The sequence below is a fragment of the Crinia signifera genome, chromosome 5 (genome assembly GCF_055691185.1).
Source record: "Crinia signifera chromosome 5, ASM5569118v1, whole genome shotgun sequence".
Classification (NCBI taxonomy): domain Eukaryota; kingdom Metazoa; phylum Chordata; class Amphibia; order Anura; family Myobatrachidae; genus Crinia; species Crinia signifera.
The window spans coordinates 288,723,522-288,738,681 of NC_139221.1; the positions used below are offsets into that span (position 1 = coordinate 288,723,522).

General features: G+C 44.2%; 1 protein-coding gene across 5 annotated transcripts in view; it reads left to right on the forward strand.

Annotated features, from left to right (window-relative positions):
- Nucleotides 1–15,160, forward strand: part of GSDME (gasdermin E) — an 88,309-nt gene that overhangs the window by 46,370 nt on the left and 26,779 nt on the right. For all 5 annotated transcript variants that reach the window (XM_083189191.1, XM_083189195.1, XM_083189194.1 and 2 more), the window contains exons 6-7: nucleotides 8,085–8,273; nucleotides 13,248–13,375. In XM_083189191.1, the coding sequence (XP_083045317.1) occupies nucleotides 8,085–8,273; nucleotides 13,248–13,375 (317 nt within the window). The remainder of the gene's footprint in view (nucleotides 1–8,084; nucleotides 8,274–13,247; nucleotides 13,376–15,160) is intronic.

Here is a 15,160-nt window from a genome sequence, read left to right on the forward strand (position 1 = left end):
GATATAAACTCACGTACTACGATAACATGTTTTCATACTTGTAGTAGTTTAGTTTCAATTGTAATAATTGTAATACAGTGTAATTACTATTCTATTGTTGATGCATCTCCGCACCCTCGTTCCTATGTGATTGGAGGCTGTAGTCCGCAGTGTATGGCCAGCTGTCAGCCTGATAGTAATGTTCCCATCTCCCTCGGTTACATTTATCACATGTTGTCTCCCTGCTATTTCCCTGCCTTCTTCCTCTGTTACTTCTTTGCACGTAAAGTTGGTAATATTTACAGGCACACAATGAACATGGCGATGTGTTGCTATCAGTTGTTCCCAACCTTTTTTCTCTCCCGTACCCCTTGATTAGGCTTTTAATTTATGAGTACCCCCTCCTCTCAAATTGAAATATCCACAGTACTTATGAGTGGAGTGGAAGTGAGCGGTATGTGTGCCCTTATGCGTGCCCTTATATTAAGGAGTATAGGAGGAGTAGTGTGCGGTCAGGAATCGGGTCCCGCTGTGTATGGCCACTGGCTGTGTACTGTCTCCGTGGTTCCCGCTAACTCCTGTAGGATTAATGCTGCTGCTTCCTCCACCCTTGTCAGCACGGGGCAGATGATCATTGATGTTTGAGGGCAGCGGTAGCTCCCAGTGGATTGCTGGTGAGGCAAAAGCATGAGGAGACGCTGGTGAAGCGCAGATGGATCCGGAAGGGACGTTTCGGTTCCTCTCCATGGCAAAAGGAGACGTCTTCCACCATCAGGAGACTTCCACCATTATCAATATAATTTTCAAGGGGAAGCGGTCATCTATTAGAATGAACTTAGGTCTACAGTCATTAGGTCGACTGGCAGGAAGGTCGACCTGACTTAAGGTCGACATGGGCCAATGTCGACATGACTTAAGGTCGACATGAGGAAGGTCGACTGGTCATAAGGTCGACATGGGGTTTTTCACTGTTTTTGAGCCGACATGTGCCGACAGGCGGTATTTCATGCCCTACCATCCACTAGAGCGTGGAGCAGGGTATTAAAGCTGTGGCGAGCGAAGCGAGCCACCGTGCCCGAAGCATCGCGAGCGAAGCGAGCGATGCAAGGGTCCGATTCTCATTGCCAACTGTGTCCATGTCGACATTCGGATCAAAAAAAACAGTGAAAAACCCATGTCGACCTTATGACCAGTCGACATTCCTCATGTCGACCTTTATGAAAATTCAACCTTAAGTCATGTCGACATTGGCCCATGTCGACCTTAAATCAGGTCGACCTTCCTGCCAGTCGACCTAGTGGGGTCGACCTAATGACTGTAGACCTAAGTTCATTCTGACAGATGTACCGATTCCTTTTCAAGTACCCTCAACCAGTCTGCAGAGTACCCCCAGGGGGTACAAATACCCCAGGTTGGGAACCACTGTATTAGAGAGTGTAAACGTGACAAGTGATGGATATGCCCTTAGTAACCAGTTTCTAGCTAACATTTATCAAGTACATTCTATAGGGAGATAGGTAGAAGTACTGTACATTGGTTGCTACTGTATGGTTTGCTTCCTCTGCACTCTTTACCAGGTATGCTACATCTCCTTAATATCACACACACGTTTGGTGGTATACATATATAGGTCGACAAGCATTAGGTCGACATGCAGGAATGTCGACATTACTGAAGGTCGATGTAGGTTAGGTCGACAGGGTCATTAGGTCAACACAAGCATTAGGTCGACATGTCGAGGTTGCCTTGGCTGTTTTACTCTTTTCTGAGACGACATGTGCCGACAGGCGGTACTTCATGCCCTACCATGCAAGGGGACACGGTGCTATGTTTCATTGTCCATGTCGACTCTGTCGACATTCGAGTAAAAAAGTGGAATACCCAATGTCAACCTTTTGACTGTCGACATTCCCCATGTCGATCGAATGATTGTGTCGACATAATAACCCTGTCGGCCTTCAGTCATGTCGACCTAATGCTTGTCTACCTAATTGGGTTCTATCCAATGATCCATACCCCGTTTGGTGGCAAAGTCTCAGCCCCCTTCATCATTTAAGTTCAATCAGCATAAATAACATACATATTATATCACATTTTAAATATCAATCGTATTACTTCTCACCTCTATGAGGTGAAGTACCGCCAGTTCCACTTGATGGACACTCAGATGTAATAACAGAAAGTAAAAGCAATTTAGGGACTGGGGGTGGGGTGGAGAGTTTGTGGGCTAAAAACTGTCACTGCTCAAAGTGAAAGTAAAAACTGTCACTGCTCAAAGTGAATGTACATTTGATGGTCTTTTAACTAGTAACCCATACTTGCCTACTTTCAGAGTCTCCTCTCCGGGAGAGCAGCAGCACATCTCCCCCCCATCCCCCCAGTGCTGCAAATCCCCCAATTCACGAGTCCCGAGGAGGGGGCTGGGCTAAAAAAAAGAGGCAATTTGCAGTAATTTAATGAGGCGGTCGGGGAGATGCGGGGGGTCTGGTGGAATAGGGTAGGATTGCCCATCTTTCCGGGGGGTAGTAAGGGGACCTGAACCCTGTAGTAACCCTATATAACTGTACCCATGTGACACTCTGGGGTCAATTCAATACAGTGTGCAGTGAATCGCTCCCGCAGCTACTCTAATCAGCGCACTGCTAACTCCGACTAGTGCTCGCACCGGTCCTGGGTTTCATGCAGAAATCTGACCAATCTAGGGCGGTGATGCGGTATTAAGCCCTAACGCAGTTAGAATAGCTCCGGAAGCCACCTCGCAGCACTATTCACCATATTAAATCAACTCCTATTTTGTCATCTCCACGCTGAACCCAGTTAATTAATTAACTGGTGAGAGGCCATACTTGTAAAACACAGAATGTTATCCCTTTATAGATCTTGAACCCTATGGGGGTTGTATTTAATTAACAGCAATGGAAAACGTGAACTGTTGGGCTACTTGTGGACCGAGGTTGGGAACCACTGATCTAGATGGACAGTCAATAGGTCAGCACACACAAGGTGGACATTGACAAAAGGTTGACGTGGGAAAGGTGGAAGCATGAAAAGTTTGACATGAGTTTTTCACTATTTCTGGTGTCAGTGTTGACACCTGAGCATGTGAACCCCAAATAGTGTAGCGCATACCCTCACATGTCTCGCTGCGCGCCGCACACTTTATCATTCTAAATCGGAGTCCACGTGGATGATAAATTATGAAAAAGTACAAAATATGGAAAAAATTGTAAAAAACTTGACTTTTCTATATGTCAACCTTTTGCTTGTTTCAACCTTTGGTCAGTGTCGACCTTTTGCATGTCAACCTTTTGGTGTTGGCCTATTAAATATTGAGCTATACACTGTTTACCTATTTATCCGGATCTCGAGCTTGCCGATGCCACATTTCCATGCCCACTATGCATGCCACGAAGCATGAATGTTCAGTAGAGAACTCACAGATGGAGGGTTGGGCCTGTTGGAGGATATCTATAGTGCCATACAGGAATTATCAACATCTGCAGAACTGGTCTGTACAGTCTTAGGGGGTATTCAATGTCCGTTTTTTTGTAAAAAAAACATCGAAATAGCATCTGTTTCCACAAAGGATAGATGGAATTTGCGGTCCATCTATTCAATGTTTTTCCTTTTTTTTATTTATGGAAAAAATTAAAAAAACGGAAAAGCCACGGATCCGGGAATCCACATCTTTTTCCACGGAATTGGGTGCTAATTAAAAAATTTAATGGCCGTTTCTGCAAATGCCGATTTGACTTTTTCAAGGAGCCGGATCTGCAAATGGGAATCCCAGACGTTTTTATCAGAATTGAATAGTGAAATCCCCTTATTTCCGAAAATCAAAAATAAGGGGAATCACTTTTTACTAGTTACTAGAATTACTAAAGCTTCTAAAACATACAAATAAGTGTATAATAATAGACCTATATTAATTGTAACCTATTAGATTTTCATTATTTCTCTATAGAAAATGATAGAAGCTTACTGGTTTTTAGCTCAACACCACCACTTTTAATTTTAGAAGCTTTAGTAAATATTAATTATACCCTGTAAAGTCAGCCTGTCATCTGCACAATGGGGGTTATTCTAGTTTGTTCGCTTCCCCCCCGTGCATTCGCTGTGCGCGGCGTTTGGTGGACTCAACCAGAATAAGTTCCTATGGCAGTGTGTGTGATAAACTGTTTTAGACCTTGAAATTGAATATGTGTTGTAGTAATAGTCCCTACTGAGGCCATGGACAGAATGTTGGTCTCAGCTCTGATTAGGTGTTTCTTATAAGCGTACTTGACCATTGTGCAATAGTTCCACAAAAGCATCAGGCTTTCTGACCCAGAATATCTTATGTACATGGCTGGAACATATACACTAAGTATGTGATGCAACACACATTCCAGAGTGCATAGCTTCATCTGGCTTCCTACTTGGTGCATCTCCTGTGACACCTTACTGTAGACGGAGGCACTGTATAATGCACACGCTAGCAGATGTACTATGCAGTTTCTTTTGCAGTTCAAAGTAGAGCACAGGAAACTGTCAACACACTAGGTAAAAATAGATGATAAATGTATATAGAGGTCACAATGGCAGCAGGGAGCCACCAAGCCAGGATGTGAGCACATGCTGATATGTTATCTACTCACGGGCTGACGTCAAGTGTTTTGGTGAGTTACGAGTTTACGCACTTTGCAGGCGCACAGTGGCATTTTGTGCTACCAATCCTCGGCCCTTATTCAGATCTGATCGCAGTACAAATTTGTTCTCAAGATGGACAAAACCATGTGCACTGCAGGTGGGGCAGATGTAACAGGTGCAGAGAGAGATAAATTTGGGTGGGGTGTGTTGAAACTGAAATCTAAATTGCAGTGTAAAAATAATGCAGCCAGTATTTATCCTGCACAGAAACAAAAAAGCTCACGCAAATCTAACTCTCTGTATACATGTTACATCTGCCCCACCTGCAGTGCACATGGTTTTGCCCATTTTGAGAACAAATTTGTACTGCGGTCAGATCTGAATAAAGGCCCGTGTGTATAGAGGGGGATTGGGGAATGAACGGGTGCTAGTGTGGGCTGAATACAGCCAGGGGGAAGTAATGTCACTATCAGACAACCACAAAGGGGAATGCGTCAGTCAGGTGGCATGTATATATACCGCTCATCTGCTTGTATTACCTGCAGATGCACTGCGAGGCTTTCCCCCAGCGATGATATCAGTCATTGCTGTCCATACACGCTGGGCATAATTGCCCAGTGTGTATGGACCTTAAGAAGCACATTCCAGAGAGGACTAGTTCAGCAGTACATGACATGTAGAACGCTCAGTACACTGTAATGTCATTATTTTCATGAAATGTTAATAATTAATGTTGTCTTGCTCGCACTTTTTAGCTTTTCTAGAAAAAAAAAGTAATGTCTTAGAATACTTGCAAAAGTACATATGACTAGGGAACGATTACACCAAGAAGGTTTTAGTAGCTGCATAAATAAGATGAAATTGTGTTGGCTTGTGAGATTGGCAGTGCCTGTGCTGCAGTGGGTGGTACATGTAGGTGTTGGAATGGTGCAGCAGCCTTGGTATGGGAATATGTATTAGCAGCAGGTTGTGTACCAGGACTGCTTACACAGTGTCTCCAGTCTTTGGCACAAGAGGGCCTGTACAGATTTAAAGTGATGCTCCTGTAAAAGTTGTAAAACATTTCTGCGTAATTTAATCATTCTGCAATGAAAACTATTTACAAGTGATGCTATAAAATCTAGTCCACACTATGGGCCTGGTTCAGATCCCAACGGATCTGCTGTCCATGTCACAAAGTATTGACGTTCTTTATGTGTGTCCCTGGGAGACAATAGATGTTAAATTGTCTCCCAGGGACGGGTCCTGAGTAATCCATAAGAGCTGGTATATTTTTATCACTTGGAAATATTTTTTTTAAATGAAAATATTGTTTTACAATAAAGATTTTTTTGGGGGGTAAACAACCGAAAGTATGTCCATGATTAAAGATACCTTGATGTGAGGAAACCCACGTATATGAATGTAAGCATACAAGTAAGAAAATCTACTTAAAAGATACCTTGATGTGTTTTTTAACCACCTGTTATATGTAAGCATACATGTACGAAAACCCTTTTGGTGTGTGATGACACGCGGTGAACCTCTAATGATATATAAACACTGGGGAAAAGGAGAAAGAAATTTCGTCCCAGAAAACCAACAATATTGAATTGATTTACAAACAGGACAACACATTGTTTTATTGTGTTTCTTTATATATGTTCCATTAGGAGAAGAGCGGGCGAGGAACTTTGGGACTTTAGTTTGATATCGGAACGTAAGCATTATTGCCTAACAGTGGGCGCTTTTTCCTGCTATTTACCTTTTGTATTTGATAAAAGGGAGACAATAACAGAATAGTTAGGTTTCCAGGTAATATATATGTTACAATAATGTTAAAGTGAAGGTTTTTTTTTATCTTTTTCATTTGGGCAGACAGTTCTTGATTATTGGGAATACCTTGTTTTGCAGAAGAGTACTATAAAAGCTTGACAAATGCTTGTAATTAAGCAATGAAGCAAAAAAATGTAGCATTTAAAAGCTTAACAAATCTGTGTAATGGTTTACAAGCATGAGATAAGAACGTAGTGATTTGGGCAGATGGCTATCTTTACCACTTACCAAATATCCGCGGATGAGGAGAATGGGGGAGGAGCCTGCTTGTCACGCATGGAGTGGTCTGTACGCTGTGCAGCTGTCATTACACCTCTGCCTGTGGTGAGGACTGCGTGTGAACAGCGTGGCGTCTGACAGGGCGTGATGATGATAATGAAAGGTTTCCTTTCAGGGACCATTTTCATTTCCAGTAAAAGAAACATAATAGATCTATGCAAGAAAACATCCTCAGTATGTGAATATAAATACATAATGCGTGCCTTTCACTTCCATCATGGTCGCTTCCTGTATAAATGGTTATATGTGAACAAAATGCAAATTACAATGATTTGCTGTTGCGCACTTTTTCAATAGGGATTTTAATTAGGCTTATACATATAAAATACATAAAAAGACAAAAATGGCACAGAGGGACTCTGCTACTGTGGCACTGCTTATATAGGATAGATGACCTTGGAGAACTCTACCCCCAGAAGGCCAGGCCCACGAAAGGGGGGGTAGAGTTCTCCAAGGTCATCTATCCTATATAGGGGGTAGCATACCTACAGTCATACTACACAGAATGTGCCCAAATCCATCTGAACATGGAAGCTACTGTATACACGGTGAGGTACAGTTAGTACCAAGTGTGGTGACCCCCAGGGAATACTTGAGCCGCAGGGTGCCTGAGCAGCTGGGCAGCCCCATTGGAAGAATTCTACCTACTCCATCACACTCTACAAAGATTCCCAGGTGCTCCAGACAACATGCTCTCAGTCTCCTGATATCTTGAGAAGCACAGTTTATACTTAGTGGGGTGACAACCAGGGAACCCCAAGTGCTGTAGACTGAACACCAGTCCAGGCCTATCATAAGCGGGGCTCTTCCGTCACAATTCACATACTTATGTACTAAGTCTTGGAGAGAGATAAAGTGGATTGAAGTACCAACCAATCAGCTCCAAACTGCCATGTTACAGGCTGTTTTTGAACAATGGCAGTTAAGGCCCCCATACACTATGCGATTTTGGCTGATCTCACTCAATTCCGACAAATCTGGCAGAGAACTTGGGTGAAATCGGTCCATGTGTAGGACATCTGATGCAATGCACGGTCCCTGTGCATCGGGTTGGAGGTCAGACAGACAGAACATAAGATGAGTCGGAATCGAACATATCAGCGGTCATACGTGATTTATCGTATGTAAAAAATGGCACATCATGTGCCAAATTGAAAGTGAGCTCTCCCTAGAAGCTGCCAGGGATGCTCGAGTGAAATGCGGTGCGACTTGTCCTTAGGTATGGGGGCCAATAAAAGTTGATTGGCTGATACTTTATGTCATTCTACTTTCTTTCTCCATGGCTTACTGTAGTACATATGCCCCTTGGTGATAAAATCCTACTTATTAGTTAACATCCATTTAGCGCTCATATGTTTTGTTATTTTTCCTTTTTCTGGCAGAATTCTGTTTGTTACCTGAAAAACGAGGAGGTTTTGAAAAGGAAACCTGCCAAAAGCATCAACACGCTGTCCCAGTTCTGTATGATACTCCGTCTTTGTTCGACTGGGATGTGGTGGATGGCTTCAGAAGTACATCTGTGGATGGGAAACCTGTGCCAGGCAATGCTGCCCTGTCTGTGTTAAAGCAAGGTATTGTTAGAGCAAATAAGAATATTTCCATAACATCGGTCCAAACAAAGCCAAGTGTATATACAACGTGTGCCGCTGCTGAATGTTAGATGGTGCTCCAACCAATCAGCTACTGTGATTTTTTAAACACATGACAGTTAAGATGTGATAGGCTGGAGAACCATTTAACATCACAATAAGTGATAACAAGAATATAACTACTTGTTAAATCCCCTGAGTGTTATTTACACACATTACGTTCACTCCTAATTCACAAATGGTATCAAAATACTGATTAGACAGTGGACAAGCCCACCACATGTTCTCTAATTCCCAGTGCCTGATCGCTTCATTTAGTAGAGAAAGTAAACATTTTTTATTGACATTCCCATTGGTAAAACCCTCTTACAATAATCTCAAGCTAAGGAGATGTTTTAAAGGGATGCAGTCAGCTTCCTTGTGGACAGGATGACAGTTGAGTGTACCGACGCCACCATCCCAACTGCTGTTCAAAGACCAGTGGCAAAACTTTAAAGAGGTCTTGACGCTTATTCCGGAATACCGATGGTCGGCATACCGATTAGTGCAGGGATCACTAGCTTGGGCACAGGGAAGGGAGAGGTAGATTTAGGCACTAGTGGGCAGACTTTAGATACCCATACACGATACAATATTCCTGTGCGTTTTGAACTATTTGAGATTTGCGTGCGATGCAATGGGATCAGGACCTAGTTCAAAAAGCACGGGCTGCACAGACGTGTGATGTGCGATGGGATCACATTGCACAGCACCATTGTACCGTGCATGGGCACCTTTAGAATTAGGCTGCAGGGAGAGGTTAGGTTTAGGCACTTAGAAGAGGGGAGTTTGGTTGGGCTGGTGACCAGGTATGGGGGTTAGGGTTAGGAACTAGTGGTGAGGGTTAGGCTGCTGCAAGGGAGGGTTGGGGGGGAGGTGGAAAGGACACTTATGGAGCCCCTGTCAGCATCTTACTAATGGGATGTCAGGATAGGTCACATGACTGGTAGCATCATGACTGCTGGGATATCATATGTATCCCGTATCAAACCTTATATAGCGGAGATACCAACCAATCAGCTTATAGTTATCAATTTGTACAATATACTTGATGAATGATAGCTAGAGGCTTATTTGTTGCTATGGGCAACACCTCCACTTGTCCAGTTTAGAAAGTTTTATACATCTTCCCCCTTTACCCTTTGAGTGCCAACATGTCTGTGAGAGATGTGCAAAATATCCGCAAAAAATGCCAGCGTCTCTCACATTAATTATATAAATTTAAATACAAATTTTTTGTGTACAGGTCACCATGAGGAATAAAAATGTTTGCTTGGCAATGTTCACATCTATTTTGACAAATTCACTTGGCACTCAAAAGGGATAACAATTCCTATATTGTATTGTATGATGCATAGGCATGAAGGCCATAATCCTGCCAGACGCAGCTAAGCAGAACATTTGCTATTTTCTCTCTGCACTTTCACTCAGACTCAGTGACTCAGGCCTAAAATCAGCAGTTACGTACGGATGTCATTGGTAAATGACCCTTGACGTATTCTGTAGCCTGTGCTCGCTGCTTTAGTCTATTCATGTGATCATGCACTTGTACTGCACACAACCACTCATCTGGTATATCTAACCAATGTGACCTTTTTATTGCACTTTCTGAAGGTGCCCATACACGTTGTGATTATAGCAAGCATTTTGAACTTTTAAAGTGCAGGCAATACTTTTGGTACTTGTTTCCTAGCACGGCGCCCGTCGGGTTGATCGCATACCTTAAGTTTAAGGTACTTAAGCCATGCGATCGACGCGATGGACCCAATTTTCTGTCAGTCAGCAGTGTATTTTCCGGTAAAAGAGAAAATCGCGTTGATCGGGTCCATCGCGGCCCATTATAATGGGCCGCAATGCGACCGACGCGATCAACGCGGTTTTCCCATAGAGAATAATGTTAAATGATTTTTAAAGTTAAAATCGGGTTGATCGCGTCGGTCGCAGCCCATTATAATGGGCCGCGATGCGATCGACGCGATCAACCCGATTTTACATAGGGAACAATGGGAAATGGGCCAATATGGCCAATTTCTCATTGTATATGGTTAGAAAGTATGGTTAATGCCCCCCCATTGTTAACGCCACCCCACTATTGAGGGACGCGTATACCTGTGAAGTTATGCGCGTCCCCTCGCGGGGCTCGGTGGCTGGCTGCGCTCGACACACTATATGAAGTCAACTCCATGCCGACGTGGATAGTGTGGGTATGAAAAGGTCGGAGGACGCGTACCGCCGTCCCTCGCGGGCTCGCTGCGCTCGCCACGCTTTGGGTTGGCGTCAATAGTGGTGTGGCGTTAACAATGGAGGGCCATTTCACCCATCAGGGGGGGGTTGCTATTAAAATGGGGGTTTGGGGGCTTTTTACATTGAATTCAATGTAAAATTGGGTCTCAGGGACCATTTTACATTGATTCCAATGTAAAAATCGCGTAGATCGCATCGCATGCGATTTGGTTGGCATGCGATGCGATCAACGCGATTTTTCAGACCCGATCAATACAATCAAAATCGTGGGCGCCATGCTAGGAAACAAGTACCGTACTTTTTGTGCTACATCATGGCCCTTGTTCAGATCTGATCGGAGTACAAATTTGTTCTCAAAATGGGCAAAACCATGTGCACTGCAGGTGAGGCAGATGTAACATGTGCAGAGAGTTAGATTTGGGTGGGGTGTGTTGAAACTGAAATTTAAATTGCAGTGTAAAAATAACACAGCCTGTATTTACCCTGCACAGAAACAAAATAACTCACACAAATCTAACTCTCTCTGCACATGTTACATCTGCCCCACCTGCAGTGCACATGGTTTTGTCCATTTTGAGAACAAATTTGTACTGCGATCAGATCTGAATAAAGGCCCGCATCACATCACTTTTGTAATACATGCGATGCGATGTCCATTAGGTGACTATAAACTTAAAAAAAAAAGGCTAAAATTGCATTGCATCGCCACAGTACAGTACAGTACATTGCATCGCATCCCATCCAAGTGCCAAAATCGCACAGCACCAATAAAGTTCCAAACGCACAGCACATAAAATGGAAACGTGTATGGGCACCTTGAGGTAAATTCTTTAATTGCTGTCATTTTTCACCTTTGCACTGATTATAAATAGCATAAGCATTTACACTCGTGTTATTATATGTATGTGAGCCTTCAGGAAAATGGCTGACCCCAGCTGAGTAAACACAGTGATTTTGCCAATAAATATTAGAAAAATTAAACAATTGTGGCAACATAAACTATTAGTGCTTTGCGTAAGGTTGATAATTCCTAAAGGCCCGTTTTGCCTTCCTGCGTTCAGTAACAGCTCTGAGATTTCATGGGTGATGTGGTAATTAGTAACACATTGACAAAGTAATAATCATTATAAAGTAAATGGAAGTCTCTGAAGCTCTGAGCTTATTAGGAAACAAATGATGCAGACTGATCTGCTACACAAGGGCTTTCATTACAGCTACCCCTACTGGGGCTGACAACACACATTGGGCCAGGTGCACTAAGCTTCAAAAGTGATAAAATGGAGTGATAAACCACCAACCAACCAGCTCCTGTCTGACATTTTCAAACACAGTCTGTAACATGGCAGGTAGGAGCGGATTGGCTGGCTCTTTATCACTTTCCATTTTATCACTGTTTGAAGCTTAGTGCATCTGGCCAATTGGCCCGTGTTCTGGTTCACTTGCAAAGGCAAATTCCTTCTCAAATGGACAAAACCGTGTGCACTGCAGGGGGGCAGATGTAACTCGTGCAGAGAGCATTAGATTTGGGTGGGGTTTTACTTCAAAGTGAGGTCTATATTGCAGTGTAGAAAGAAAGCAGTCAGTATTTTCCCTGCACAGAAACAAAATAACCCACCCAAATCTAACTCTCTCTGCACATGTTACATCTGCCCCCTGCAGTGCACATGGTTTTGTCCATTTGAGAAGGAATTTGCCTTTGCAAGTAAACCAGAATATGGGCCATTGTCCACTCAAGTTACATCACAATCCAGAGTCACCCCAGTGACATTTGTAGGTAAGTTGTACTGTAAGTGGCCAATCAGCCTTATCCTTTCCCCAGACTCTTCTTAGCTTCCTATTCCAACCTATACACTAATGAATTACAGAGCCCGCCCCCAATTCGGCCATAACCGTGCAGTAGGTATAGCTTTACCTTTATCTGCGAAGGGAGGAAATATTGTTGAGTGACCATCCAATGATTTTTCCTGTGTGGCTACATGCGAGCGGATGTTTAAGCGTACACATCTCCTCTCATCGTGTCGCAGGATTCGGTCGACGAGGGGATATGCATTTGGCGCCACCGTTTACCTGCTCGTTAGGCAGCGACTATAAGCAGTTGAGCGAGCAGATCTGAATCGATGTCCATTTCTGCAGATAAATCCGACTCTCTGCGTGCGCCTGGCTCATGTTATTTAGTCTCTTTCCCCTTTTTTTTTTTATTTTGTTTTGTACTTTATACGTCTGCTCATCATTTACAGTTCTACAACGCTGTCATAAACACTGCAGCTTTAAACTTTCCCCAGCAAAAACAATCTTCTGTGCACGCTGAGGACTTTCAGGCTTTTAACACAGCTTTTGAAATATGTTCTAAATAATGACAAGGGCATTGGAGGAAATAGCCGTTTGCCACAGCGCAACCTGCCACCGCCGCTGTTCCAATATTTGCTGCTGTAATGCACACAATCTTTCAAAGCACAAGACCTAGCGGGAGGGAAACCGCGCTAGCAAAATGTTTAACTAACAGAAAATTCACTGTGCCATATTGCAGGAACAAATCCAGCAAATGGTTCTCATCTTTTAAAAGGCTGTTTTGTACTTTAAGATATTAATGCTGTGGTTATGTCATGTGGCTTTATCATTGCAGCAGAAAGACACTTTGATATATTTTTTTTATTCCCTTTTTTCTGCTGAAAGAGTTACTGGAGCTTACAAAGCACTTTGTTGTATTCCAAGAGCTTGCCGAAACCCAGCGCGGAGAGCTGTATAATCTACTTTGTGAAATATTGGATGACGGGGAAGCGGTCGCTCGGCTACAGGCGGTGGTGAGCTCAGCTGTCTTCTTATTGCTGCAATATGTCCTAGAATGTTACGTGGATCTTAAGATTTTTTTTTTCCAACTGCAAACAAATTGTTATACAGATGGAGGCCCTCTCTTCTTTGCTCAGCTCTCGCCACTACTCATGCACACCCGTGTCCCAGTCTCTTGGTCCACTTTAGGGAGACGGGCAGGGTTAAGGGGGGGCGGGGGTCGGGGCAGCAATGGGGACCGTTGGTGGCGGCGGGGAGTTCTGTTGCCATTCGGCATGCAAGCGTCTTGTGCACGCGCACCCCCTGGCGGCGGCGACTGGCGGGAGCTGTCGATGGAATCGCCAGCCCCTGCAAGAATGAGTGGCGCTACATCTGTATAAACTTTTTTTTTTAAGATTAAGGGGGCGAGATGTGCTAAATCTGGGTACACACCGGGTGGATTGGACCAGCAAATCCCCTATAGCTCAGTGTGTACCTGTGATATGTGCATGCAACGGCCTCACATCAAACCTAGCCATTTCGGTAGCGACACCATGCAGGTTAATCAAGGGCAGAACATTGCTTGTTCTATCCTGCTTTGGCATTGCTGCAGTGTGTACACACATCCGGGCAGACAGGGATGCATTCTGATGTCGGAACTAATCCCCATCACTCTAGTGTGTAACCAGCTTGAGCTTTAGGAAATGATAAAGTCGAGGTATATATGCATTGGCCAATCAGATCCTGACTTCCGTGTGATTGGTTGGTACAGTAGTACTTTCTACACTTTGGGGGTTATTCTGATTCACTCAGAAAGGCACAATCACCCTCAGATGGACAAAACCATATGCACTGCAGGTGGGGCTGATGTAACATGTGCAGAGAGAGTTAGATTTGGGAGGGGGGTGTACTTTAAACTGATATCTATATTGCAGTGTAAAAATAAAGCAGCCAGTATTTACCCTGCACAGAAACAATAAAACACCCAAATCTTACTCTCTCTGCACATCTTACATTAGCTCCACCTGCAGTGCACATGGTTTTGTCCATCTGAGGGGGATTGTGCCTTTCCGAGTGAATCAGAATAACCCCCTTTGCTATTATCCAAGGATTAGTACATCTGCCTCTAGGGGAAAGATTTAGGTACTTGTGAGTTATCCGGGCTGCCGATTTTTTTCATCGCGCCCGAAATCATGGGCATCGCGTCGGTCGTGGCCGTTATAAGGAGCCGCGACGCGATGCCCACGATTTCCCATAGACAGTAATGTTAAAAGACACGATGGACCCGATTTCCGACCCGATTTCCCATAGACAGTAATGTTAAAAGACGCGATGGACCCGATTTCCCATAGACAGCAATGTTAAAATAAAATGACAATGTGAAATTGGCCAATATGGCCATTTCACATTGGATATGTTTTAAAAAAAAATGTTTCATGGCCCCCCACTACCGTTAACGCCACCCCGCTATTGACGCCAACCCGAAGCGTGGCGAGCGCAGCGAGCCCGCGAGGGGCGGCGGTACGCGTCCTCCGACCTTTTCATGCCCTACTATCCACTAGGGCGTGGAGTGAGAATAGAATAGTGTGGCGAGCGCAGCGAGCCACCGAGCCCGAAGCGTGGCGAGCGGACGCGGACACCTTCACAGGTATCCGCGTGCCCTTGCGGGCTTCACAGGTGTCCGCGTCCCCTCACGGGGCTCGCTGCGCTCGCCACTCTTCGGGCTCGGTGGCTCGCTGCGCTCGCCACACTATTCTATTCTCACTCCACGCCCTAGTGGATAGTAGGGCATGAAAAGGTCGGAGGACGCGTACCGCCGC